This window comes from Dermochelys coriacea, chromosome 3 (assembly GCF_009764565.3).
Source record: "Dermochelys coriacea isolate rDerCor1 chromosome 3, rDerCor1.pri.v4, whole genome shotgun sequence".
In the NCBI taxonomy this organism is placed as follows: Eukaryota; Metazoa; Chordata; order Testudines; family Dermochelyidae; genus Dermochelys; species Dermochelys coriacea.
Window position 1 is genome coordinate 23979371 of NC_050070.1, and position 26279 is coordinate 24005649.

At 39.8% G+C, this 26279-nt stretch overlaps 1 protein-coding gene across 8 annotated transcripts in view; it reads left to right on the forward strand.

The window, feature by feature from the left end:
* The window catches only part of SMC6 (structural maintenance of chromosomes 6), a 98258-nt gene that overhangs the window by 34076 nt on the left and 37903 nt on the right, over positions 1 to 26279 (forward strand). For all 8 annotated transcript variants that reach the window (XR_005291761.2, XR_006279738.1, XR_006279737.1 and 5 more), the window contains exons 15-21: positions 1562 to 1763; positions 1938 to 2052; positions 6513 to 6673; positions 9527 to 9662; positions 12570 to 12650; positions 15314 to 15484; positions 20864 to 21001. Coding sequence is in view for 5 of the 8 variants with exons in the window: in XM_038394147.2 (XP_038250075.1) it covers positions 1562 to 1763; positions 1938 to 2052; positions 6513 to 6673; positions 9527 to 9662; positions 12570 to 12650; positions 15314 to 15484; positions 20864 to 21001 (1004 nt within the window). In the remaining 3 variants the exon portion in view is untranslated. The remainder of the gene's footprint in view (positions 1 to 1561; positions 1764 to 1937; positions 2053 to 6512; positions 6674 to 9526; positions 9663 to 12569; positions 12651 to 15313; positions 15485 to 20863; positions 21002 to 26279) is intronic.

The window sequence follows — 26279 nt, forward strand, 5'->3', positions numbered from 1 at the left end:
TCAAACTTTTTCCCCTTATTTATATGTTACATTTAGTAATAGAATGACATGTCCCTTAAAGAAAACTTGTTAAGGAAGCAGTTCCAATGGTCAAGCAAGAAGCTCCTTCTGATTGATTAACCAGGTGTGGGTTTTTCCAGAATTGGCAGCCTTGAGGCCCCAATAGACATTCCTGGGGCACATACATGCATTTTAGAAGAGCAGGATCGGCAACTTCAACACCGTTCTTATCAGGAAGGACACAGGGTCAAGCTGCCCTTTTTGTGGCACCCAAAACCCCCTTCCCTCCTTCCTTGGTCAAGCTGAGTTTGCTATATGGCCACTTTACAGCCTGCTGATTTGGCTGCTTTTAGCAATAAGCCATAGTGATTTCAGGCACTTTACTGGTTTTCTGACATCTCCCCGTACATTAAGACTAAATCAGGAGTTGCCTCTGCCCTTCTGGGTTTCAGGACTAGTTGCTCCAAGAAGCAGTCATTAATGGTGTATAGAAATTTTATCTCTGTATCCCTTCCTGAGGTGACATGTACCGCAGTCAATATGGATAGTTGAAATCCTCATTGAATTTATAGGCACTATAGTTCACCCATCTTAATATTCAGACTTCAAGCATGTTTGTAGAAGCACGTAGAAAATTTTTTGTCAGTATTTAGTTATCTGCCTCCATGTGATGTAATTGAATGGGACTGTTTCTCTTCAGTTTCTTCCTGTACTTCATATCCTATTAAAGAATTAGAGGTTAGATAGAGTATCCCTTTTAATAAACCTTCCCCTAAGGGATGTGTATGTCCAGACCATGTGCTCTTCTGCACCTATCAGCCTTCTCCAGCCTTAAATTAAAAAATATTCTAAGAACCTTTTAATTTTACAGACCAGCACCTTTTTGGTTCAGGTGGAGCCCATCCTTCCTGTATAGGTTCCTCCTTTCCTAAAAAGTTCCCCAGTTCCTAATAAACCAAATCCCTCCTCCGAACGCCATAATCTTTTCTACATGTTGAGAAAAGGAGTACTTTTGGCACCTTAGAGACTAACAAATTTATTTGAGCGTAAGCTTTCGTGAGCTGTAGCTCACGAAAGCTTACGCTCAAATAAATTTGTTAGTCTCTAAGGTGCCAAAAGTACTCCTTTTCTTTTTGTGGATACAGACTAACATGGCTGCTACTCTGAAACCTGTCATTCTACACATTGAGACCTTTTAGTTCTGCCTGTCTGGCCCTGCTCATGGAACTGGAAGCATTTCAGAAAATGCTACCATGGAGATTCATGGATTTAGCCATGAACTACTTCCAGAGATTTCAGAGGAAAGGACCCACCCATTGTGAGGGTGTGCTTCTCAAAGAGTTTGTGAGAAGAGAAATTTGCATGTAAGAGAACAAATTATCTATTTGTATTTACATTATTGCTTAGAAAACCTAACCTGAGCTTAAAAAAATTAAATATGTTTTCAAATGGTTTTTAAAAATTAAAACAAAGAATAATGTAGTTACATTTTAATTGCACTTGCATATTAAAATATATTTGATACTGTGCCTCTGAAGTCTTGACTTTTGTCTATATTTAGGTGCTTTCATTAGTCTCAAAGATGCTGAACTTACTTTGGCCGTTGAAACTTGTTTAAAAAGCCTACTGCAGGCATTTTGTTGTGATAATCATCATGATGAGAGAACACTTCAGACACTGATGTCAAAGTTTTATCCATCTGGATATCGGCCTCAAATAATTGTCAGTAGGTTTCGAAATGAAGTTTATGATGTCAGACCCAGGTGAGTTCCAAGTTTTGAATAAAATTGCTGTTTCAGAACCTTGATCCAAATGGCTTAATAGTAACTCCAATATATAATGCATTTTCTAATGTACGGTCAGGTGAATTTTTAAAGCGGTTTGCACTGTTTATATATGTACATTTTAGTTCTGTTTCTTTTCTTCTTGTCTCATAGGGCTGTTCAGCATCCAGAATTCCCATCAGTCCTTACAGCTTTAGAAATAGATAATGCAGTGGTTGCTAATTGTTTGATTGACATGAGGGGTATAGAAGCAATCCTACTAATTAAGGTAGGACATAACTGCCATATTTGTTTTTGCTATAAGTTTTAAAATGAATTTATATGCTAATGAGGCTTTTTGTAATTAAAAAAAGGTAACCGGATTGCTTCTTGCTGCCCCAAGATACCTATAGTAATAAGGCATTCTTCTTTGAATGGTTGCAGATGTGTATTCAACTCAGTACACACGTGTACAGAGCCAGTGCACTGAAGCCGGAGAACTTTTCCTAGCAGTACCCATAGGGGTGGTGCTCCTGCACTCTGGCCCTAAGACCTTTCCATGGCTATATAAGGGCAGCGCAGCGATATATATATCGTGCTTACATCCTTCATTCTAGAGTCAGAGCTTCCCATGTTGTTTGTTTCCTCGTTGATTTTTGTAAATAATTAGTAGTACCTTGTAATTAGTAGTTAGTTAGCTTTCATTTGTGTTAGTGTTATATAGTGCTATGCCCTCGCCAGGGTTTGAGAACTGTCCTTCATGTGAGATGGCTATTCCCAATAATGACCCCCATATTTGCTGTTAGTTGTGCCGAGGAGAGGGGCACATTAGAGAGGTTCTTCATTTGCCACTCCTTTAAAAATAAGACTCAGGTGGTCCAAGACTTGTGCTTAAAACAGCACCTCACTTAATAGGATCAAAGGGGGTCCTTCATAACCCCTATCCAAGAATATTAACGGAACTGGCACATGAAACTGCAAGCCCAATTGCAAAGATTTTTAATGAATCAGTCAACTTTGGGATCATGCCCTATGACTGGAGAAATGTGGATATCCTACTTTAAGAAAAGGGGAAAAAAGAGTAATCCAGGAAACTACAGACCTCTTAATTTGACCTAAATTGTGTGCAAGGTCTTAGAACAAATTTTGAAAGAGTAATTAGTTAAGGACTTAGAGGTAAAAGGTAATTAGGATAGAATACAACATTATTTTACCAAAGGTAGATCCTGCTAGCTCAGTGGTTCCCAAATTAGGGGTGTCGCTTGTTCAGGGAAAGCCCCTGGTGGGTCGGGCCAGTTTGTTTTCCTGCCGCGTCTGCAGGTTTGGCCGATTGCAGCTCCAACTCGCCGTGGTTCGTCGCTCCAGGCCAATGGGGGCTGCGGGAAGGGCGGCCAGCACGTCCCTCGGCTTGTGCTGCTTCCCGCAGCCCCCACTGGCCGAGAATGGCGAACCGCGACCAGTGGGAGCTGCGATCGGCTGAACCTGTGGACTCGGCAGGTAAACAAACCGGCCCAGCCTGTCCAGGGCTTTCCCTGAACAAACGGCACCCCTAGTTTGGGAACCATTGTGCTAGATCAATTTAATCTTTCTTTGAGAAGCGAACTGATTTTTTTAGACAAAGGAAATGCACTAGATCTAATCTATTTGGATTTTAGGAAAGCATTCATTACAATTCTACATGGTAAATGATTAGTTAAATTGGAGAGGATGTAGATTACTATGAGAAGTAATAGGTGAAAGGTGGGTAAGGAACTGGTTAAATGGGGGACAACAGCGGGTCATACTGAAAGGTGTATTGTCAGGCAGATGGAAGGTTACTAATGGAGTTCCCCATGGATGGTTCTTGGGACCAGTATTATTTAAAAGTTTCGTTCATGACATTGGCACAAAAAATGGGAGTATGCTAATAAAATTTGCGGATGATCTAGAGTTTGCGTGGTATTGCCAATACAGAAGAGGGCTGGAATATCTCACAAGAAAATTTGGATGAACTTTGAAATTGGAGTAATAGAAATGGGATGAAATATAACAGTGCAATTTGCAAGGTTAATGGCTTACTTAAAAGAATTTTTGCTATAAGATAGGGACTTAGCAGTTGTAAGCGAGAGGACGAGAAAGATCTGCGTGCATTGGTTGATCGCAGGATGACTGAGCTGCCAATGTGATGCAGCTGTGAAAAAGGCTAGCACAATCCTAGGGTGCATCTGGCGAGGTATTTCCAGTAAAAATAGGGAAGTGATGTTTTCTGTTGTAGAAGACGCTGGTGAGATCACATATGGAATACTGTGTTCAAAAAAGATGTATTCAAACTGGAACAAATGCAGAGAAGGTCTAGTAGGATGATTAGAGGAATGGAGAACCTATCTTATGAGAGGAGACTTAAGGAGCTAGGCTTGTTTAGCCTAATAAAATGAAGTCTTTAGGGAAATATGATTGCTCTCTCTAAATATATCAGAGGGATAAACATCCCAGAGAGATAGGAGTTAAGTTAAGGGCCAATGTTGGCACAGGAACAAATGGATATGAACTGGCCATCAACAAATTTTAGGCTTGAAATTAGACAAAGGTTTCTAACCGTTAGAGGACTGCAGTTCTAGAACAGCCTTCTAAGGAGAATAGTATAGGCAAAAAACCTAACTGGCTTCAAGAGTGAGCATGATAAGTTTTATGGAGGGGATATATGATGAGGTTGCCTACAGTGATGTATGGCCCATTTGTGACCGCATTTAACAAATATCTCCAATGGCTGGAGATGGGACACTAGTGGGGAGGGGTACGAGTTACTACATAGAATTCTTTCTCAGGTGGTTCTCACCCACATGGTCAAGGTCTAACTGATTTTTACCATTTTTGGGGTCGGGAAGGTATTTTCCCCAGGTCATACTGGCGACACCCTAGAGGTTTTTTGCCTTCTCCTGCTGTGTGGGATATGGGTCGCTTGCTGGTTTGAACTAGAGTAAATCGTTTATTCTCTGTAATGTGAAGTTCTTAAATCAAAACTTCAGTAACTCAGCAAGAGGCTATGAGACTATTACAGAAGTGGAGGGTTGAGGTTCTCTGGCCTGCAATGGTGCAGGAAGTCTGACTATATAATTTGGATGGTCCCTTCTGCCCTTAAAGTCTATATCTAATATTAAGGGGACACCAGAGAACCATCTACAGTTGGAAATTTAACCTGTTACTGATAGTAGTTAATGACAGCAAGTCCGCCTGAACCATAGCTGAAAACTCTTTAACTGCCTTTGTCTGTTGGTCAAAGCTATTTTCAGCACCCTCAGAAAGCTGTGTTTCAAAAAGCTTTTCTTTAAATGAGTTAAATAATATTGTTCTGGTTTTGCTAGCAGTTAAAACAGTTCTTGTCACTGGTTCAAAGCAGGGTGGATTTGATTTAAATCAAATTGACTTAATCATGATTTAAATCACTAGTCAGGAAGACTCTTATTTAATCATGGATTTCTACTTAAAAGTGCATTCTTGTTGGTTGTTATAACCTTAATGCATATTCTTCACAACTCAGAGATATGAGACCCAAACTGGGTCTCTCTTACGGTCTGCTGCCATTATAGGCTTTCCCTTCTAGTGAGAGAATGGTATGGTAGATCTCAAATCAATGAATGCTACACTGAGAGAGGTCTCAAGACTTCTGGAATATGCTGCTCAGACAGTTTCACTTTTGTTTCTACTGCTTGTCCCTCCCGTCTCACATTTATCTCCAGACTTCTTCTCCTTGTCCAGATCTATTCCGCTCCCAACAGTCTTCTGTTCGTTGAATTTTTTGAAACTTTGCACTTTTAGAGAGAGGTAAGGGATTGACTCTGTGTACACAAATTTGCAGAGGGACAATAGGGTTGACGTCTGTTATTTTTCACCTCTATATTTTATTTATTTAATTATTTATTTAAAAACCTTTTTTGCTGTTAGCAAGCATGTTCTCTGGAGACACAAATCCACAGTTTGAGAACTGCAAAACTAAGCATCTCTGATGGTATCTTCTAGACTTAGCACTGAGTCCCATTGGGTAGCTAGAAAGATTAACCTAAATAATCTATACAGAAGCCTTTGGAACCCCATAAGATTGGGTCCCTAATCCATGAACTATTGAAACTCTTACAAAACTTTTCCCGTCCCCCAAGAAGTTCTGGTTCCCAGCAAAATAGATACAAGTTTACAATGTAATATGGCGGGGGGGGGGGGAACTAATAGGATTAGCTCGGTCTGGACTGCACTTAACATACTGCTCCTCGTTCAGGGCATCTTAATATCTGAAAGATACAGAAAATTGCAGGGAATGTGGAGAGGAGAAAGAAAATGGTTTACAGGGCAGGAAATAATGGCTTATGAGGAAAGAAACTAGTATTACAAGTATTTGATTAATTTCTTCTGATAAGTATTGCTTGGGTAAGTAAAAGGACAAAGTCCTTTAAGGTTTTGTCTACATTTAAAATGGTGTAGTGCTTCAATGAAGTTACTGCCTGCACTGAGGGGTTCTCCCATTGGTGTAGGTAATCAATCTCCCCGAGAGGCGAATTCTTCCATCGCCCTAGCACTGTCTACAGTGTGGGTTAGATCGGCATAACAATGTTTCTCAGGGATGTGGATTTTTTTACATCCCTGAGAGACACAGTTATGTTGATATAAGTCCCCAGTGTAGCCCTAAGAGAAACGGGATGCTAAGCATGGATCAGAAACAGCATTTCAAATTGCTAGCCATTGTGAGTTCTTTTTATGAGAAAATGCATTATTTTTCAGAGTAACCCAAAGGCTCGTGAGGTAATGCAGAGAAAAAGGCCTCCAAAAAACTGTAGAGAAGCTTTTACTGCGGAGGGTGATCAAGTGTTTGAGAGACGTTATTATTCGTCTGATAATACCAGGCCAAAATTCCTAAGTAAAGACGTGGAAGCAGAAATAAGGTCAGTGTCATGTATTGCTGAAGTGTAAAGTATTCTCTCTAAAGGGGGTTAGAAGTAACATCTTTTGCTCTTTGTCCCTCTACTCCTGTTTGAGGGGTTCAGGAGTGTGTTATAGCACAAAATCTAAAAAAAAACCCTCCCCTCTGTATTGCATGATTACAGACCTGAGAGTGGCCATCCTTCAACAAAAAACTTCAAAACCAGACTCCAACGAGAGACTGCTGAATTGGAATTAATTTGCAAACTGGATACAATTAATTTAGGCTTGAATAGAGACTGGGAGTGGATGGGTCATTACATAAAGTAAAGCTATTTCTCCATGTTATTTCTCCCCCCATCCTACCCCCCACTGTTCCTCAGACGTTCTTGTTAAGTGCTGGAAATGGCTCACCTTGATTATCACCACAAAAGGGTGATAAAATGCATCCGATGAAGTGAGCCGTAGCTCACGAAAGCTTATGCTCAAATAAATTTTAGTCTCTAAGGTGCCACAAGTACTCCTTTTCTTCTCACCACAAAAGGTTTTCCTCCTTTCCCCCCCTCTCCTTCCTGCTGGTAGTAGCTCATCTTAAGTGATCACTCTCCTTACAGTGTGTATGATGAAACCCATTGTTTCATGTTTTGTGTGTGTGTGTGTGTGTGTATATATATATAAATCTCCCCACTGTATTTTCCACCGAATGCATCCGATGAAGTGAGCTGTAGCTCACGAAAGCTTATGCTCAAATAAATTTATTAGTCTCTAAGGTGCCACAAGTACTCCTTTTCTTTTTTGTGAATACAGACTAACACGGCTGCTACTCTGAAAATTGTAGAAAAGGTACCCCTCTCTTCAATTAACCTTTCTTTTCCTGTAGGCTTAACTCCATGACAGTACCTGCATCACACTTCTTTCTTGAGAAGTTTTTTTTTTCCTCATCCGGACTTATTAAAATCAAGTATATTTTCCAGAAGTACCTTTTGTAATAGATGCACATTCTTGAGTTCCTTCTTAATTGTTTTGAGCTTGTGGCATGTGGATGTGGCCCAGAGACATGGAATTTGCAGAGGCAACGTACTCTGAAAAATCCAGTTACCTTCCTTTCATTTTTGTAGCCTTGGTCAAAGAGCAAGCCTGAAATGAAAGGTCTCTAAAAGTACTCTGAAAATGGAGTAGTGCTTTGGTTGAGAGTAAGATAACTTAGTTTTTCTATTCTAAATTAGCCTCACCCCAAATCCCTTTTTTAAAAGATTTGTAGCTATTTTGTTAGGGCATGTCTGTGCTACAAAATTAAGTCAATCTAATTTACGTCGGCATACAGCTGCAGTAATTACATTGCTTGTGCATGTTTGCACTTTGTTCCGAGTGTTAGTGATGTGCATCCTCACCAGGAGCACTTGTATTAATTATACTGTCAGTTTGGGGCATTGTGGGATGGCTTTTGAAAGCCAATAATAGTCTGTGTAAGCAGTGCAGCACTGTGTCAACCTAACTACCTTGACATTGACTCTGTGCCTCTCATGGAGGTGGAGTTAAGTTGGCATAGCAGGGCAGTTACTTTGATGGGAGCAAAATTTTAGTGTACACACTTATATTGTTAAATCAGTGTAAGCTGCCTTATGTTGACCTAATTCTGTAGTGTAGACCAGGCCTCAGTTCCAAGCATTTGGCATATCTACGTGCAGCTATATGTAGTCATCTTGATTATTCTGGTTACTTCTTCAAAACAGCAAGCTTTAAAAGAAAACCAGTATTTACTCTTGAGAGGTTTCAGAGGTGGTGGTGATAACTTCTTTGACCAACTCCAATTAATACCATTAAAATACTTTATTTTGGGGACTGAACTATAATGCAGATGAAATGAGAAAATAGGGCACCATTGAATTAAAAATGTATTGAAAAGAAATTTTCCTTAACTTTTAACACCTAAGATATTGTTTTTTAAATTCTGTGAGTTCTAATAACAACTTTTTGCTATTTAGGGTATGGTTTAGTATTTATATTTTTCTCCATTTAGATTATTGAAATAAACCAGTCAGCTTCTTTTATGTTCATAGTCAGTTTCTAGTCCACTTACTTTTTTCAAGTTTTCAGTTGTTACCAAAATGCTACAATATTTCTGTTGCAGATTTTGTGAGGGGAGGGAAGTGGGAGTTTTTTGTTTTTTGTTTAGTCTCTTATATTATAAACGTATTTTTATTAAGCCTTATACTATTAAACCTTATATTGGGATCCTGCTTAATCTGTTGTTCCTTTTAAACACTAAAGCCTATATTGAAATATGCATGTTTTACTGCAAAAAGTGTTTTTTACTATGGTCGGCTGAGATGCTGCCACTGCCATTTCCAGTTATGAAAGCTATATATGAGTATTTTGTCCACTATATATGAAGGTTAACTAGTGTGTCTGTTTTGCTTTTTAATTTACTGCTCACTAACTGTGCCATATTAACAGTCCTGAGGACTGAAATCCTTCTTAAAAAGAACAAGCGTGGGAGGTGGTAGGCCAAGTTTCTCCATACTGACTTAGTTACTTTGCTCCAACCAAAGTTCTGTCTGGTCTTAAAGTATACTAGCATTTTTAGAACTAATAACCCAGTTTAGTTCAGGTACTTGGCCTTTCTGCTAAGGTTGCCGATAAGGGTTCTTAATGAGTTGGTGGTTTATTTGACATGAATGCAGTACCCACTAGGGATTGAACAGAGACTACTAAATAGCTATCGGATGATAACCAATTATGAACTAGTGAGCTAATGGTAAAGCGCTCAATCTCCCTATCAGTCAGAATTCTTGTCTTATAGCCATGGTTTAGTCCATTTGGTAGAATTTGTAGTTGGAGAGCATATAATCTTATGATAAATTGTATATGTTAAGTCACTTGCAGAAAGAAGTTGAAAACAAAATGTCACAGTTGTCAACATCTCAGCATCGTTTACGTTCCATTGAAAATGAGACGAGAAAGAATGAAGATTATCTTAATCATAGTCGTAGACAACAAAAAGAATTACAGGTACAAATATGTAATAGACTGCTAAAGTCAAAAATGCATCTGTTTTAGCCTAGTATATTAGTCTTTTTTTAAACAGTACACTTTTAAACAAATGATTTTTCGCATATATTTATTTTGGTGGCTTTGCTTTTGTTTAAAAATGTGCAGAGTCTCAGGCTCTAGTGTCGTTAAGTGTCCTTGCATTATGCAGCTAGATTTATGCTAGCATGCTTCCCTTGTTGTTCTATGAATGCTCACCACAGCATATTTTTTATTGATTTTTTTTCCCCTTTCTATGTAAATGTGTTATTAAAAATTAGGGTTTTTGCTTTCCTTGGGAGACCAATATAATAAATACACCTCTACCCCCATATAATGCTGTCCTCGGGAGCCAAAAAATCTTACCGTGTTTATAGGTGAAACCGCCTTATATTGAACTTGCTTTGATCCACCAGAACGCGCAGCTCCACCCCCTCCTCCCCCGGAGCGCTGCTTTACCACGTTATATCCAAATTCATGTTATATCAGGTCGCATTATATCGGGATAGAGGTGTACTACTTTCTAGGATGTGTATTCCTGATCTCCAGTCTAATTTCTTTTTCTTAATTTGGTCCTATTAATCCTTGTTTATGCTTTATTCAAACATAATTAAGTTCTCTTCCTGTTTAGCATTTGTGTCCTTCAGCTACTTATGTATTAATTTTGTGACACTTCCTAGGGGTATCCAAGGTTGTGAGGCACCTTGGTAACACCCATTTTTAATGTGAGGAAGCCTTGTCTGTACCTTCCTCAGGTCAACTCCTTGACTCTCCAAGACATGGCCACACAAGCACGCAGGCTCTGCTGTTTCTTATGCAACTAGCTGTAGGCATACTCCAAACCCCAAATCCTCCGAGCAGTCCCCTGCGAATGTTAAGCCCTTTATCTATTGGACATTCACAGAATTACCAGACTCACTGTTCCCAAAGGAACAGTACACCACAGCTTAACACAGAGCTGTGTAACGGACAATACTTAGATTCATTCATAGAGAAAATCAAATATAAATTTAGTTAATGAAGACTATAGATTCGAATGATAACAAACAGAAATACAGTATACCCCCAAGTATTCGAATAGCATAGATTCTGATGATCAGGAGTTTGGATAATCAGGAGGGCAGGAGCTATTCATCCATTCAGCAGTAGAGTGGCCTTCCCCACCGCCATCTTCCTTGCAGGCCTGGCTGGGAGAGACCCTGCTCTGCGCCACTTACTCAGTCCCCTGACTGTGGGGCTGCAAAGGTCTCCCTGTGGGGCTGGTGACACCCAAGGGAGGCTGCAGTCCTGGTGAAGCGGAACAGAGACCCCTAGCCAGAACTCGACTCTGCCCCACCAGGACCACAGCCATCTTGCACCTTGCAACCTCCAGATGCTGGGGGGAGTCACCAGCCCTGTGGCAGTACAGGGAACCCTTTGAAGCTCAATTATTATGGTCCCGTTGCTTGCTTAGTCCCATGACAGTATCCTTGCTGGACCCATTCAGCAGCAGGGTGGCCTTCCCTGCCGCTGGGGACTTCTTGTCCTTCTCTCATTTCTGACCAGAGTGCTCTGCTTTATTATCTGAACCTCCACATTATCTGAATCCTTTCCTTGTCCCCCAGCAGGATAAATGATAAATGCTGTGGAGGGCATGTATTTCGTGCTGGGGGACAAAGAAGGAATTCACATAATGTGGAGGTTCAGATAATAGGGTTTTGGATAAATGTAAATATATTGTATTGGAAACAAAGGGTTACAAATAAAATAAAATTGTACCACACATACTAGTGCCTAAACTCAGCTAATAAAATGCCCTCTTGTCTTATAAAGTAATGCTTGCCCCAAAGACTGTCTCACAGCATTCTTCAAGCAGGATGACTGAGATCCACCTTTCATGAGACCAAGCCTGCTGGCAGCCTGTCTTCCCCCAGATGAAGGATGCCAGGGCATCTTTGTGCACCGCTAGATATTGTAAGACCCAGTCCTTTGTTCTTTACCTTTAAAACAGACAGCCCACCTCCCACTGTTCCTGTTAAGTTTCCTCCTGAAGTCCCTACGGTCTCAGCATTGGCCTTTAATTTATATACTAGTAGACTTCTGTTGTAAAAGACACAACAGAAAGCTAGAGAGATAATGGTCTTCCACCTCCTATCTGGGAATCAGTCTCGGGGCATGTGACTGCTACAAGGCCTGAAGAACATAATTTCTTTATATCTGTATATTTATAGATATTATTTGCATGTACATTTGGCAGAGATTATGATGACCAGTGTGATAAAGGCTTTCAGCAGAAACCTTAAGAGAGACACTTTGGTGAACTAGAGTGTAAAAACTTCATCCAGGGGATCTCTGTAGCCCTTATGACCTCCTGTGCCCTCTGCCAATTGGCATCACAAATGGTCCTTGGTCGCAGAGGTCTTTCCTTCCCTCCACATTCTCTTAGTTATTGCTTAATCGAGTTTTGCATATTTAGTTAGTTTTATCTTTCCTTATAAATCTCTTTCTAATCAGTCATTTTTCTTGTTCTCAGAATGCCTCTTTATAGTAGTAGGCTAGATTCTACAGTTCGCTTATATTGGCCAATGATGCTCAAATTATCAGGTAAACAATCGCTTAATGTCCTATTATGGAAGTATGAGCACTGAAGTGCCCATAAACAGTTGTACAGTATCAGCACATCGACCAAAATGTAACTACTGCAGAAAAATATTTTTGATATTTTTTTAATGTAATATAGGAAAGTTTTACTCTCCATTATTTTGAGAAAAATGTAATTAATGAAAATGTAATTTTTTAAAAATCACTTCTCTTTGGAGTGCCTGCACTTCTGGATCAAAATGTCCTTGTTCTGATATGATTTTGTGTTACCAGTTTAACTTTCTAAGAAAAAAATGTTTCTTTTTTCAGATGAAAATAAGAAGAATAAACATAGAAATAGCAGATCTTGAGAACGTAGAAGAACACCAATCAGTAGACATCTCTACATTAGTAAGAATGATTACTGTATTCTTTCTCACCTTTATGTATTATTCTGTTTTTTTAAATGCTAGTAATGAGAACTTGTTTGGCTAAAGAATGCCTGGATCTGAAGGCAACCAATCTTGATCTGAAGACAACAACAAGACTATTGTTCCAATAGTTTATCACCCTCACTTAAAAAATAATAAATACAAAAAATTGTGCCTTACTTCCAGATTGAATTTGTCTGGTTCAGCTTCCAACCATTGGTTCTTGTTACTCCTTTCTGTGCTAGATTGAAAAGCCTTTTAGTACCCAGTATTTTCTTTGCACTGTAATCAAGGCACCTCTCAATCATATTTTTGATAAACTAAAAAGATTGAGTTCTTTAAGCCTCACACTATAAGGCATTTTCTCTCATTCTCCAATCGTCTTTGTCGCTCTTTTTTGTGTGCTCTCCAATTTTTCAATATCCTTTTTAAAATTGATACTTTGAAATCATTGACAGTGTTGGAGACAGACTTAGAATCTCCTGTGCATAGGGCAAATGAAGCAACCATCTTAGTGCTATTTGTCCAGACCAAGATGTTTGACTCCACCTTAAGTCATCTACATAATGGCAGCATCCTTTTAAATTGTACTGTGATGGCATCGGGGCTAGTACCAATCTCTGCAGAGCTCCACTAGAAACACCCCTGTTTAATGATGACTCCCTATTGACAATTACTTTTGAGATCTGCCAGTCAGTCCTTAATCCATTTATCATGTAGTTCATAACTTTTGCGTGGTATTAAGTCAAATGCCTTGCATAAGTCTAAGTATATGACATCTACCCAGTTATCTTTATCAACTAAACTTTTGATCTCATTAAGGTTAGTTTGACCAAATCTGTTTTCCATAAAACCATGTTGTCTGGCATTAATGATATTCTTATCCTTTAATTCTTTATTAATTGAATCTGTATAAGCTTTTCCATTGTTTTACCTGGGACTGAGGTCAGTCTAATCTGCCTGTAGTTAACTGAGTCATCATACTTGCCCTTTTTCAGTATTGGCAAAACATAGGCATTCTTCCAGTCTTCTTGAATTTCCTTGGTATTCTATTAGAATATTTATTAAAATTTATTATTAAAAGTGAACATCAACGGGCCAGAAATCTCCTCAGCCAACTGTGTTGAGCACGGTTGGATGCAAGTTCTTTGAGCCTGTTTTAAGTTATTTTTATCCCTAGTAGATATTCTTGTTAGCTAATGTACTGGAAAGAAGCAGAATGATGTACTTGTATCACATGAGGATGATTTAGCTTCTTTCCAATACAGCACTTTCCAGTTTCCGCATTGTTGTTGACAGTTTTACCATCTCCATCTAGTATTGTACCTATAGTATTGCTGTAATTTCTTTTTCTATTAATACACCTAAACTCCTTATTGTTTCAACAGCTGCCAATCCTGATATTTTCCCTGATATTTTTAACTTCCCTTATCAGTTTTCTAATTTGTGTTGATTGCCATCATGGCTTTTTGGCCATCTAATCAACTCTTCTTAAAGAACTGTCAGTTCACATTAACAATTTTTTTTCTCCTAATCAGTGTCTCAATTTTTCTCAGCTTTGAGAAACTAGCCCTTTTTGAAGCTGTGTGTTTGTGTGTGTTGATATGACTGGTTGGGAACTGTCCTCTGTTTGCTCATATTGAATGTAATCAGTTCATGATCACTAAGGCTAAGATTTTTTTTAGTAAAAGTCTGCTGCAGGTCACGGGTGAAAAAGAAAAATTCATGGAAGCTGTGACCTGTTAGTGACTTTTATTAAATATGTCCAGGACAGAATGGGGATCTGTGGATCCCCCCACTACCTTAACGGGGGCAGCTTGGTGGGGGCTGTGAGGTACCCCTGCTGCCTGAAGCTCTGGGGTTTCCCGCTGCCAGTGCGGGCTGGGAGCTGTGGGGTGCCCCGGCTCCTGTGTCAGCCAGGAACTGCGGTGTACCCCTACTACCCACAGCTCTGGGGATCTGCGACAGCCAGGAGCTCAGGGGATCCCTCACTGCCGGCTGGGAGCTCAGGTTTTCCTCCGCTGCCTGTGGTGGCCGGGGACACCCTGCAGCTCCCAGCCCCACGGGCGGCAGAGGACCCACTGCTGAAGTCACGGAGATCCCTGGAAGTCGCAGATTCTGTGACTTCCGCAGTCTCTGTGACTAAATTGTAGCCTTAATGATCACTAGTTCCTAGGCGATAATCAATGTCGAGTGATTAATGCATCTGTATGCAGAAAATGATGTTCAAAATAGTTATTTTATGTTGGGTGTAATTCTTTGTCTTAAAACTATATAATCTAGGACTTTTGAAACTCTGATATTTTGCCACTCGCTGTATGAGACCTCCGCATATGTCTCCTAAATCAAAGTCCCTTGTAGCACAATTTTTCTTTCTACACCTTACAGACAAGTGCCTGAGGAGTAACTCATAGAGTTCTCTGGGTTCATTTGGTGGTCTGTAACAGCGCCCTTCAGTATCCCCCCTCCTGGGCTTGTTAGTTAGCCCGTTGATCCATAGGCATTCTTATTAGGGAATTGACTACTCTGTTGCATGTAATCTCACAGCCATAAAAGTGACTCTGAAATGAATATCTTGTACAACAACCAAAGATGGTGTTTTTTTTTCTCTTAATTTTCAAACCTATGTTTATATGCTAACAGGAAGATGAAGCTCAAGAAAACAAGCATAAGATGGAATCCGTTAAGCGGGATATGGAACAGCAAAGGGGAAAAATGGAGGAATTGAAAAATATTCTACGAGTGGCTGAACATAAACTTGAAGAAATTAAAGAAAAACTTCACCAAGTAGAAGAAATAGCCAGTCCAGTCAAGGTAGAAACTGTACAAATATGCAGCTTTTAAAAACATATTTGATTTTCATTTGTTGGCAAACGTAGTACTAATCTTTAAAGAGGGGAACAGAGGATCTGGGGAATTATTCCAGTCAGCCTGACTTTGATATCTGGAAAGATACTGGAACAAACTATTAAACAATCAGTTTGAAAGCACCTAGAGAATAATAGGGTGATAGGAAATAGCCAGTATGCCAAACCACCTTAATTTCCTTCTTTGACAGGTTACTGGCCTAGTTGATGCGGGGGGAGCTGTAGACATGATGTATCTTGATTAGAGTAAGGCCTTTTGATACAGTCCTACATGTCATTCTCATAAGCAAACTAGGGAAATGTGACTCTAGATGAAGTTGCTATAAGGGCAATGCACAACTGGTTGATAAATCATACTCTCAATAATTGTCAATGATTTGCTGTCAAACTGGGAGAATGTATTTAGTGGGCTCCAACAGGGGTCAGTCCTGGATCCAGTACTATTCAGTATTTTCATTAATGACTTGGATAATGGAATAGAGAGTATGCCCATAAAATTTGCAGATGATGCCAAGCTGGGAGGGTTTGCAAGTGCTTTGGAGGACAGGATGAGAGTTCAAAATGATCTTGACAAATTCTCCAATTGATTTGAAATCAACAGATGAAATTCAATAAAGACAAGTGCAAAGTGATACCCTTAGGAAAGAAATATTGAATGCATGTCTTCAAAATGGAGTATAGCAGGCTAGGCAGTAATACTGCTGAAAAAGGGTCTGGGGTTCTGGTGTGTCAGATTGAACAGGAGCCAACAATATGATGATGTCAAAAAGGCTAATATTCTGAGGTTTATTAACAGGAGCATTGTATGTAAGAAAGTAGAGGTTATCGTTTTGTTTTACTTGGCCATCAGTAAGGCTTCAGCTGGAGTAGTGTGTCCAGTTTTAGCTACCACGTTTTAAGAAAGGTGAGGGCAAACTGGAGATAGTCCAGAGATAAGCAGCAAAAATGATCAAAGGTTTAGAAATGCTTTCCTATGAGGAAAATGCCAAAAAACTGTTTATGTTCAGTTTTGAGAAAAGAAGACTAAGTGGGAGCTGGTAACAATTTTCAAAATATGTAAAGGGCTGTTATAAAGAAGATTGTGATCAATTGTCCTCCCTATCAGCTGAAGGTAGAGGTGCTGCCAGGTGGCTCTGTGCGCTGCCTCTGCCTGCAGGAGCTGCCCCTGCAGCTCCAATTGGCACCATGGTCAATGCTCCTAAGTGAAGGAACAGCCACAGGGACTCCATGCTCTGTCCCTGCCCTGCCCTGCCCCGAGCTGGGCATCACAGACAGTGGGAGCTGCAGGGGGCAGCACCTGCAGGCAGAGGCAGTGCGCAGAACTGCCTGGCTGTGCCTCCACTTAGGAGCAGCAGCATGTCGCCTATGGAGCAATCCTTTCCTTGAAATCAATGGCGAAACTTTGATGTTGAGAGAGTGGGTGGACAGAGGAATTATGACTGTCGCAGCTAATTGACAATGATAAATTTAAAAATATCTTTCACAACAATTTGGCTTCACCTGCTCTAGAGCATGAAAATATCTCTAGTTAAAGCAGTGATACTCATACTGAAGCTTATGGACCGCAAGTGGCTCTTCAGTGTTTCTCCTGTGGCTCTTTGCAGCACATGATCTTAAAATGCTGTGCAATTTAATGATTAATCAATCTAAATTATTAACCAATCAGAATGCTTTTACTATGTTGTTAAACGAATTATAGAATACTTAGTCAGTTGTTTTGCTGTGAGAATATATATATGTATATTAAATGAAACCATGAATTCACACTATTGTGGATCTTTTGTGGCTGCTTGCTAACCTGTCTCCTGAACCACTGAGGTCTGAGTATCACTGAGTTAAAGCATTTACTTACGAGTGTATTTGGAACAGATGCATTGGGAACTCCAGAACCTTCAGAATTTATACTTTGGAGGAAACTTCTAGATCAGCGGTTCCCAAACATCCCACGAACCCCTGTCGCTAAAATGTCAAATTTCACAAACCCCCTCCTAAAAATGAATATTTCCAGGGATGGTCTCCCTTACCTGAGCATAAATTATAAAAGCAGTGATCTTGGAAATATAAAATCTATTTTTATGACATGCTTATTACGTACTATTTATTATTATTCATAATTACAGTATTAATTTTATTACATTATGAAAATGGCAGCACTCTTCCAAGATCTCACTTTTGTAGCTTGTATCGCTTTGATTAAGCCGGTTATAAGACAAGGCTCCTACATTTCATCAAGGAGTATCAGATATAAAACAGCATAAAGGATATAACCAACTCAAATAAAGAGTTCCTCCTGCCCAGGCATTTGGGTTTTGAGCAGTCCAGGCAAACTGCACATTACAACAAAGCTTAAACTTGTTCTTCATAATTTTAAAACCAACACTAGCAGCCTATTTAATTCTAAAAACAGAAAAAAAATCCACCTTCTTTTCCATTTCTTATAAGGAGTCTTAATGTTTAAATCTCCTCAGTGTGATGGATGAGTTTGCTTTGATCTGCATAGCTCTTGAAAATCCCTGGGACTCTGTGTGCCCTAGGAACATCTTTGTTAGGGAATTTTTTCCCGAGAACCCCCTGTAACATTTCGTCAACCCCAGTTTGGGAACTACTGTTCTAGATTTATTCCGACAGTAATATCCTTACTATGGTTTTCTGGTGCAAAAAAACTCTGCCAAATTTCTAATCTGAGAATTGCTTTGGATAGCCAACTATCTCCAACCCAATGGAATACAACTGTATCTACTGTTAAAAAAGCAACTAAAGATCTGAGACTACTGCTTCTTCACCAAAAGCCACTTTTTCAAATATACTGGTTCCCACATTGGCTAATGGTAAAGGGCCTCATAAATGCTGACTGCTGTTGGAAATGTAACTCCCGGGTGCTACCCTCCAGCACACCAGCTCTGAGCCCTCTCCTGCACCCAAACTCCCTCCCTCTTAGTTAATTGGAATTTTTGACTTACTGGCTGGACTGCACAGGAGGAACAGGCTTTGCTGTTTGCCGGGTCCAGACATGCTGCAGGGTTGGGGTAGGACGGTGAGCATGATACAGAGTACTGTGAGAGAAACTATGTAGGAGAAATGCCCCTGCAAACACTCCTCCCCAGTGGGAGGAGAAGCAATTCTCACCCAATTTGTTCATTAACAATACTAATCGCTGCCTTGTGAAGGACACTGGCAGAGTCCCCAGCCCCAGATACAGCAGTGGGTTCCCAGGGAACTGCAGACCCACTGCTGTATCTGGGGCTGGGGACTCTAGATCCTTGCAGGGTTTTTTCTCCAGCTTTGTTGTGGAACTTAGCCCCTGAGTAGGCTGGATAGCTTATTCCTTGTCCTTAGACTCTCCCCAAAAGCTCAGAAGTTCTGTGTTGAAAGTTACAGCTCCTCAGGGCATAGTGGGCACCTGACATTCCGGTCTGACTAAGCCCTATGTCTTAGCAGTGCAAGAGTCTGCTGACTGGTAACAGGCAGGGCATAATTCATCCTCTGTGGAGCCTGTAAGTGTTGCCTCACATTGGGGACACCACTTAAATTTAAGCCAGGTATTAACAGGACAGCTCTGCTGTGCGTGAATGGGAGCAGAGTAGTCTGGCAAGAAGGTACTGCGGTGGCAGATGAGTTGAAATCCCACTACTGTTTATCCTGTCCAGGGGAGGAGGAGGAGAAAGATTATATGTCATAACTAAAGAGAAAAGAAAAAAACAGAGGTTTTAATAATGGTCAGGAAAAACTGAACCACCAACCTGTTCAACCAGTGGCAGGAAATTTTGGTGGCCTGAGTCTGAGCTGAAAGGCGCAGCTTAGTCCTGGAGCCTCCAGCAACAACATTGGACCTCATCCTAATTCTACAGGTGGGGGGCACCACTAGCCCATGAGTAATGAATTAGGAGAGAAGGTGTGCAACAGAATGGAAGGGTCTCAGCCAGGTGAGGAAAGACAAGGTATGTCTACACTGAGATTAAAAACCCACAGCAGCAAGTCTCAAGGCCGAAGCCTATAGTCTAAGGCTCTCACTACAGTGCTAAAACCAACTACATAAGGCTCTGGGATCGGGGTGGAGCTGGGGCTCTGAAGCCTGGAGAGGGGTGTGGGTTTCAGAGCCCGAGCCCAAACTTCTACACAGCTGCTTTTAATGCTGTAGCTCGAGCCCAAGTCTGTAGACCCCCAGGTTCTGAGATTCACTGCCATGGGTTCTAAAGTATATATAATACCGTAAAAGAGAGACATAATTCTCTGAGGAAATGTAAGAAAATTTAGGACTGTTTGGAGGAGAACCCTAAAAGGGAACATGATGGAGGTATACAAAATACTGAATGCGTTAGAGAGTGTAAACTGTGTACTGCCATTTACCTTTTTGCATAATATGAGAACAAGGGAATGTTCAATGGAACTGAAAATACATTTTTTAAATTCATAAAAAGACACCATTTTTTCATATAATGTAAAATTAACCTGTGGAACTCTTTGCCAAATTACGTAATAAAGCTCAAGAGCTTATGTAGGATTCCAGAAAGAATTCAACATTTATAGGAATGAGAAGATCCAAAGCTATATTAGATAGGCTAAAGATATAAACCCTCATTGTTCAGATCATAAGACCACCACTAACCTAATAGGAATTAGGGAGGATTTTCCTTTTTGGCAGGTTATTCCATAATTGTCTGCTACAGTTGATCCTTCTGAAATATGTAGTACTGGTCACTGTCAGAGATGGGAGGCTGGATCATTGGTCTGATCCGGGTATGGCATTTTCTATATTATGTATGTATTATAGTTGAAAACAGCATGTGGTACAATTTGCAATCATTTTCTGACTGAAAATTCGAAGTCTTTTCCCAGTTACAAAATGGAATATTTTCCCAAAGTTTTGAAAGCGGATGTTGTTTGTGTGTGTGTACAGTGTACCTGTAATGCTTACAGTACATTTATATCTTTTTATAAGAGAAGTGTTCATTTAATGGGATTCTCTGTTCTCTTCTCATTTTTCAGCCCAGTGTTTCTGAATTCTTCTTCCCAATGAGTAAAGAATACTACTCCTCATTTACAGACCACATACCACCCCTAAAAGTTACCAGTATGGCAGAAGAGCAACATGAGGCATTCTCTTACTATACTCTTTCTGCCAGAATTGAGTATGTGCACTCACATAAATTGCTGTTACCACCACTGGAGTTAAGAGGGAATGACATTATAAAATGTAAAAGTCTATAAATTGTTAGTGGAGCAGTAATGACTGAACACTCCTCCATTTTAAGTTAGTAAATATTGGGAGGTGTTCACAAATCTGCCACTCCAAATTAAATGTGACATTTTGATTTGCTCCAAACAGGATGAATTAAATCAAGCTGACTTAGAAATGGAAAAGAGTAAACACCACTGGCAGCACTACGAAGAGAAACAGAAAGAGCATTTGGCATCCATAAAAAAACTTAAAGGAGAACTAGCTGCTAAAGAAAAAGAATTAAAGGTATGAAGGTTTTTGACAATTTGTAGGGGACAGAAGTTGGGTATTCAAGGTCCATTTATTTCTTGGATAGTCAGCTGTTCCCTCTGCTAAGTGAAGTTTCTGTTATTTTAAAATTAGTATCATAGTCCCTTGCTCTAACCCCAAGTACTCAAGAAATCTGTCCTGCATACTATAGTCACTATTTTAGTTGTCTTTAAGTATTGATTGCTAGGTCAGCTAAAAAGAACTTGAAGTGTATGGAGTGTAGTTTCCTTTTGATATATGTCTTAATGAAATATTGTGATTTTAAGCCTACCAGTTAACTTAAATCTTTCTGCAGCCGACCGTCTCCCACAATTCTGCACATCTGGGCTGTTCTCCTCTCTCTGCCACTCATAGAGGTTGGTTCAGCATTTTGGCACCACATGGTCTGGACACGCCTACTCTGCTCTTGGGTGCTGCCAGATTCTGTACCTCCACAGCCGCAGACGGTGGTTTCTTTTGTTCCTGCCTTCCCTCCTTCTATTTTAACTTTTCTGCACCCTCCTTAGCTTTCCTCCTCTTCCCTGATCAGTTAATCCTTCAGGGTTTAACCCTCCCTGAGCCTCCCCTATTGCATCTCCCTTGTTGACAAAATGTTTTTTTCCCAAGAGAAATTCCTCCTTACTTGCTTCTCAGGAGGCTTTGTTTCCTTCGTTCTGTTCAACTGCAAAGGAGTGACACATCTTAGGTATCATAAGTTTTGAAAGCATACAGAATCCACAAGAAGATTGGGCTACTAATTCATTTCCTTCCACTCGAAATACCTTGGACTAAGAGCTTCCAAGTCCTCCTCATTAGGTGGATAGACTATGTATTGTGGAAGCTTATAAATCATCAGAGATGCCTCTCTCAGAAGGGATCAAGGCTCACACTCTCATGAGTGGGGAAAAAGCAAATGCATCCAGTTTGGGAAATTTTCAAAGTGACTATTTGGTCTACAGCTAACATCTTAAGTACTACAAGGTGGACCTTCTACCTTCTGCGGACACCTCCTTTGGTAGGAAGGTGCTGCAGGCTGTGGTCCAAAAATAATAGACTTTTGAGCAAACTCATGAATGGGGAGGATACTTCTTTCCTACCAAATTTCTTGTTTCACAACCTTTCCTATATCTGTTCACTGCTGACTACTTCCCAGACATCCACAATTGTGGGAGAATTGGGCTGCAGAGCAGAAAATTTCTTACCGCTTTTCTTTCAGCTTGTGTCTCCCACAGTTTTACCCACCAAGGATGGTTAATGAGTAGAGTCAGCTATTAAGTGGAATCGTTACCGTATGACTTTCTTTCTTCATCTAATGTATATAGTTATTTCATTATCTCTGGTATATCTGTTAATGATATTATGCAAATTTTAAAGCTTGGGAATAACTCATCTGGCAGCAAGCGGGAGCAGATGGGCTATGGCCAGAGTGTGTGTCACCAAAACACTGATCTGCCTTCATGAGCTGCAGAGAGAAGAGAGCAGTGCAGACATATAGAATTGTGGGAGACACTGCTAGCAGAAAGGAAATGATTTGTAAGAACTTTTCCATTAGATAACTCAGGCTTATCAAGCCAAGAGTGCTGTTTTTGTACCAGTGGGGAATATATGATGAAAATGTCTTCATCCAGTAAAATGTATACTTATTGTCTCAGATCTGAAAACAAATAGCAGTTTTTCTGAGCGTTGCGTTTGTTCAGTGTGATGATGCACCACAGGAAAAATCAGTTTTTATAAAATCATCAATATGGCATTTAAACACAAATGTAATCATCAAGAGAGCTCTATGAAAGGATTCAAGACTGAGGACAAAAAAGAGGCTATTTAGATTCTAAACTTCATAGGAAAGTATATAGCAAATGGCAGGAGCCAGAGGGGACAGACAAAAGCATTAGACTTTTGACCAGTGGCTGCAACTTTATTATAATTTAGAACCGCAAACAGTTGCTAAAGGCGTCCTGCCCTATTGGTAGCCTGCAGGTGTGGGGCTTCCTTGTACAGTAACTTGCCAGGAGCCATAAGCTTTGGAATTGCATGCCTCATCTGGTCTGGTTAGTCTTTGGGCAATAAGTTTATGCTGAAGTCAAGCATCAACAAGTTGGGGTGCATGCTGCATCCCACATTTCCCCTTTTCACTGCTACCAGGTTGTCTTTAGAAGTTGATTTTAAGTTACAAGCATCAAGGAAAAATGACTAAAACAACACTAGATAGCTAAAGGAGTGTAGCTTCCTTGTTTTGTTAATAAATGAATAGAAGGTAGGATTTTAGAAACCTACTGATTTAGATCATGTATCTAAAATACAGTTTATTATAGATATAGATAAATTACTATCAATATATAGGTGCTTTTAGATGGATATATTCCCTTTTGTATTGTAATAAATAGATTATTACTACACATTTCTATTAAAATAATGACAAAGAGCCCCAAAAGGAGATCCATTGTACTGAGTACTATGTGCAAACAAGAGAGATGCTTGCATTAGAGACTTCATTTCTTGTTGCAGAGCTTCTCTCATAGATTACTAATAGGCTATTGCTCCTGTGGAATTTGGAGGCGGTCTAGTGTTGTTGCTGGAGACTCCAAAACTGAGCTCTTCCCGTCAACTCAGACCACCAGATTTTCTGTGTCCAGTGTTGGAACAAGTTGGCAGTTCTGTTTTTCATGACCATTTTGTTTTAAAATCTTTTATTTTTTTTATTCATTTTCATGCAGTTGCAACTTCCAATATTCTCATCCTTCTTTTCTCTTGGATTGGGTAAATACCAGTGTTTAGTTTCAACTGCCTGGATCTGCCACTGCAGCTTCTTCCTACCAGACACCTGTGCCTCTGCTCAGGCATGGCAGAACTATCTTATAAACCCCTGACTTAAATCTAAGCAGTTATGTGAAGCTGTGTATACAGGTTCTACAGAAGGTGAATTATGCCCTGCCTGTTTCCAACCAGCCGGCCCTTGCACTGCCAGATCACGGGGCTCAGTCAGATTAGGATGTCAGTTCCCCACCCTGCCTGAGGAGCTATAATCTGAACACAGAAAAGTCCAATTAAGTGATTCTGGGCTTTTAGGAGAGAGTCTAAAGATGAGGAGGAAGCTATCTGGTCAGCTATGGGTAAATTCTTGCAACAGACCTGGGTTGGAGGGGGAAAAGCCTGAAAGGATCCAGTGTCCCCATCCCCTCTCTCTTCCCTTCCCTCCCCTCCCCCCTGAAGATACGAAAGTGAGTTCTCAGTTCCCTGGAGAAAGAACCAGGGCTTCTACACAGCTCCCTTTCCTCCCACTATGAATTGTATGGTATCCATGCCAGGATGTATTACCTCCCTTCTGTAAACAGCCAGGGAAAGAGGTACCATAAATACATCACACACACACAAAACAAAAGCCAACCAACCAGCAAGACATTTCCAAGAGTGGATCCCAATCAATGGCTTGCAAGGAACTCATAGATATTTATACAATATCTTCCCTTTCAAATATGATTAGATACATGTTTTTCTATTGATGAGAGCATCATAAAATTCAAATGAGCATATTTGATTAAGCAAAATGTTAAATTAAAATGTTTCTATAAAAGAAAAATATTAATAAATTTTGGGAATAGGGTTGTCAATCAGTTAACTCACATGATTAACTCAAACAAATTAATTGCACTGTTAAACAATAGAATACCAATTTGAATTTATTTAATATTTTTGATGTTTTCTACATTTTCAAATATATTGATTTCAATTACCAACACAGAATACAAAGTATACAGTGCTCACTTTATATTTATTTTTGATGACAAATATTTGCACTGTAAAAAAAAATAGTATTTTTCAATTCATCTAATACGAGTACTGTGCAATTCCTTTTTCATGAAAGTTGAACTCACAAATGTAGAATTAGAAACAAAAAAACCCCTGCATTCAAAAATAAAACAATGTAGAATTTTAAAGCCCACAAGTCCACTCAATCCTACTTTAGCCAATTGCTCAGACCAAACAAGTTTGGGTAAAATTTGCAGGAGATAACGCTGCCCGCTTCTTGTTTATAATGTCAACTGAAAGTGAGAACAGGCGTTCGCATGGCACTTTTGTAGCTGGTGTTGCAAGGTATTTACATGTCAGATATGCTAAACATTCATATGCCCCTTCATTCTTCGGCCACCATTCCAGAGGACATGCTTTCATGTTGATGATGCATTATTTACATTTGTGACTGATCTCGTTGGGGGAGAATTATGTCTCCTGTTCAGTTTTACCTGCATTCTGTCATAAATGTCATGTCATAGCAGTCTCAGATGATGACCCAGCACATGTTCATTTTAAGAACACTTTTACAGCAGATTTGACAGAATGGAAAGAAGGTTCTAATGTGAGATTTCTAAAAATAGCTACAGCACTCGACCCAAAGTTTAAGAATCTGAAATGCCGTCCAAAATCTGAGAGGGTGAGGTGTGGATCATGCTTTCAGGAAACTTAAGAGCAACATTCAGATACTGGAAACTACAGAACCTGAACCGCCAAAAAAGAAAATCAACCTTCTGCTGGTGGAATCAGATGATGAAAATGAACCTACGTCGTTCCACTCTGCTTTGGATCGTTATTGAGCAGAACCTGTCATCAGCACAGATGCATGTCCTCTGGAATGGTAGTTGAAGCATGAAGGGACATATGAATCATTAGCACATCTGGCATGTAAATATCTTGCAATGCTGGCTACCACAGTGCCATATGAACTCCTATTCTCACTTTCAGGTGACATTGTAAACAAAAAGTGGGCAGCATTATCTCCTGCAAATTGTAACCAAACTTGTTTGTCTGAGCAATTGGGACCGAGTAGGACCGAGTGTGCTTGCAGGCTCTAAAATTTTATATTGTTTTATTTTTGAACTCAGTTTTTTTGGTACATAATTCTACATTTGTAAGTTCAACTTTGATGGTAAAAAGATTGCACTAAATACTTGTATTAGGTGAACTGAAAAAAACTATTTATTTTGTTTTTTTTCAGTGCAAATACTTGTAATCAAAAATATAAAGTGAACATTGTGCACTTTGTATTCTGTGTTGTAATTGAAATCAATATATTTGAAAATGTAAAAAAAAATTCAAAAATATTTAAATAAATGGTATTCTATTATTGTTCAGCAGTGCGATTAATCTCACAATTAATTTTTTTAATCTCTTGACAGCCTTATTTGGGAGCCTGCAGTTGATGCAGTAATAGTTCCACCAGTGAAAGACAGTCAAACCTTCATAAGGGGACTTCCTTCCAAAAAACCCCATACACCATAAG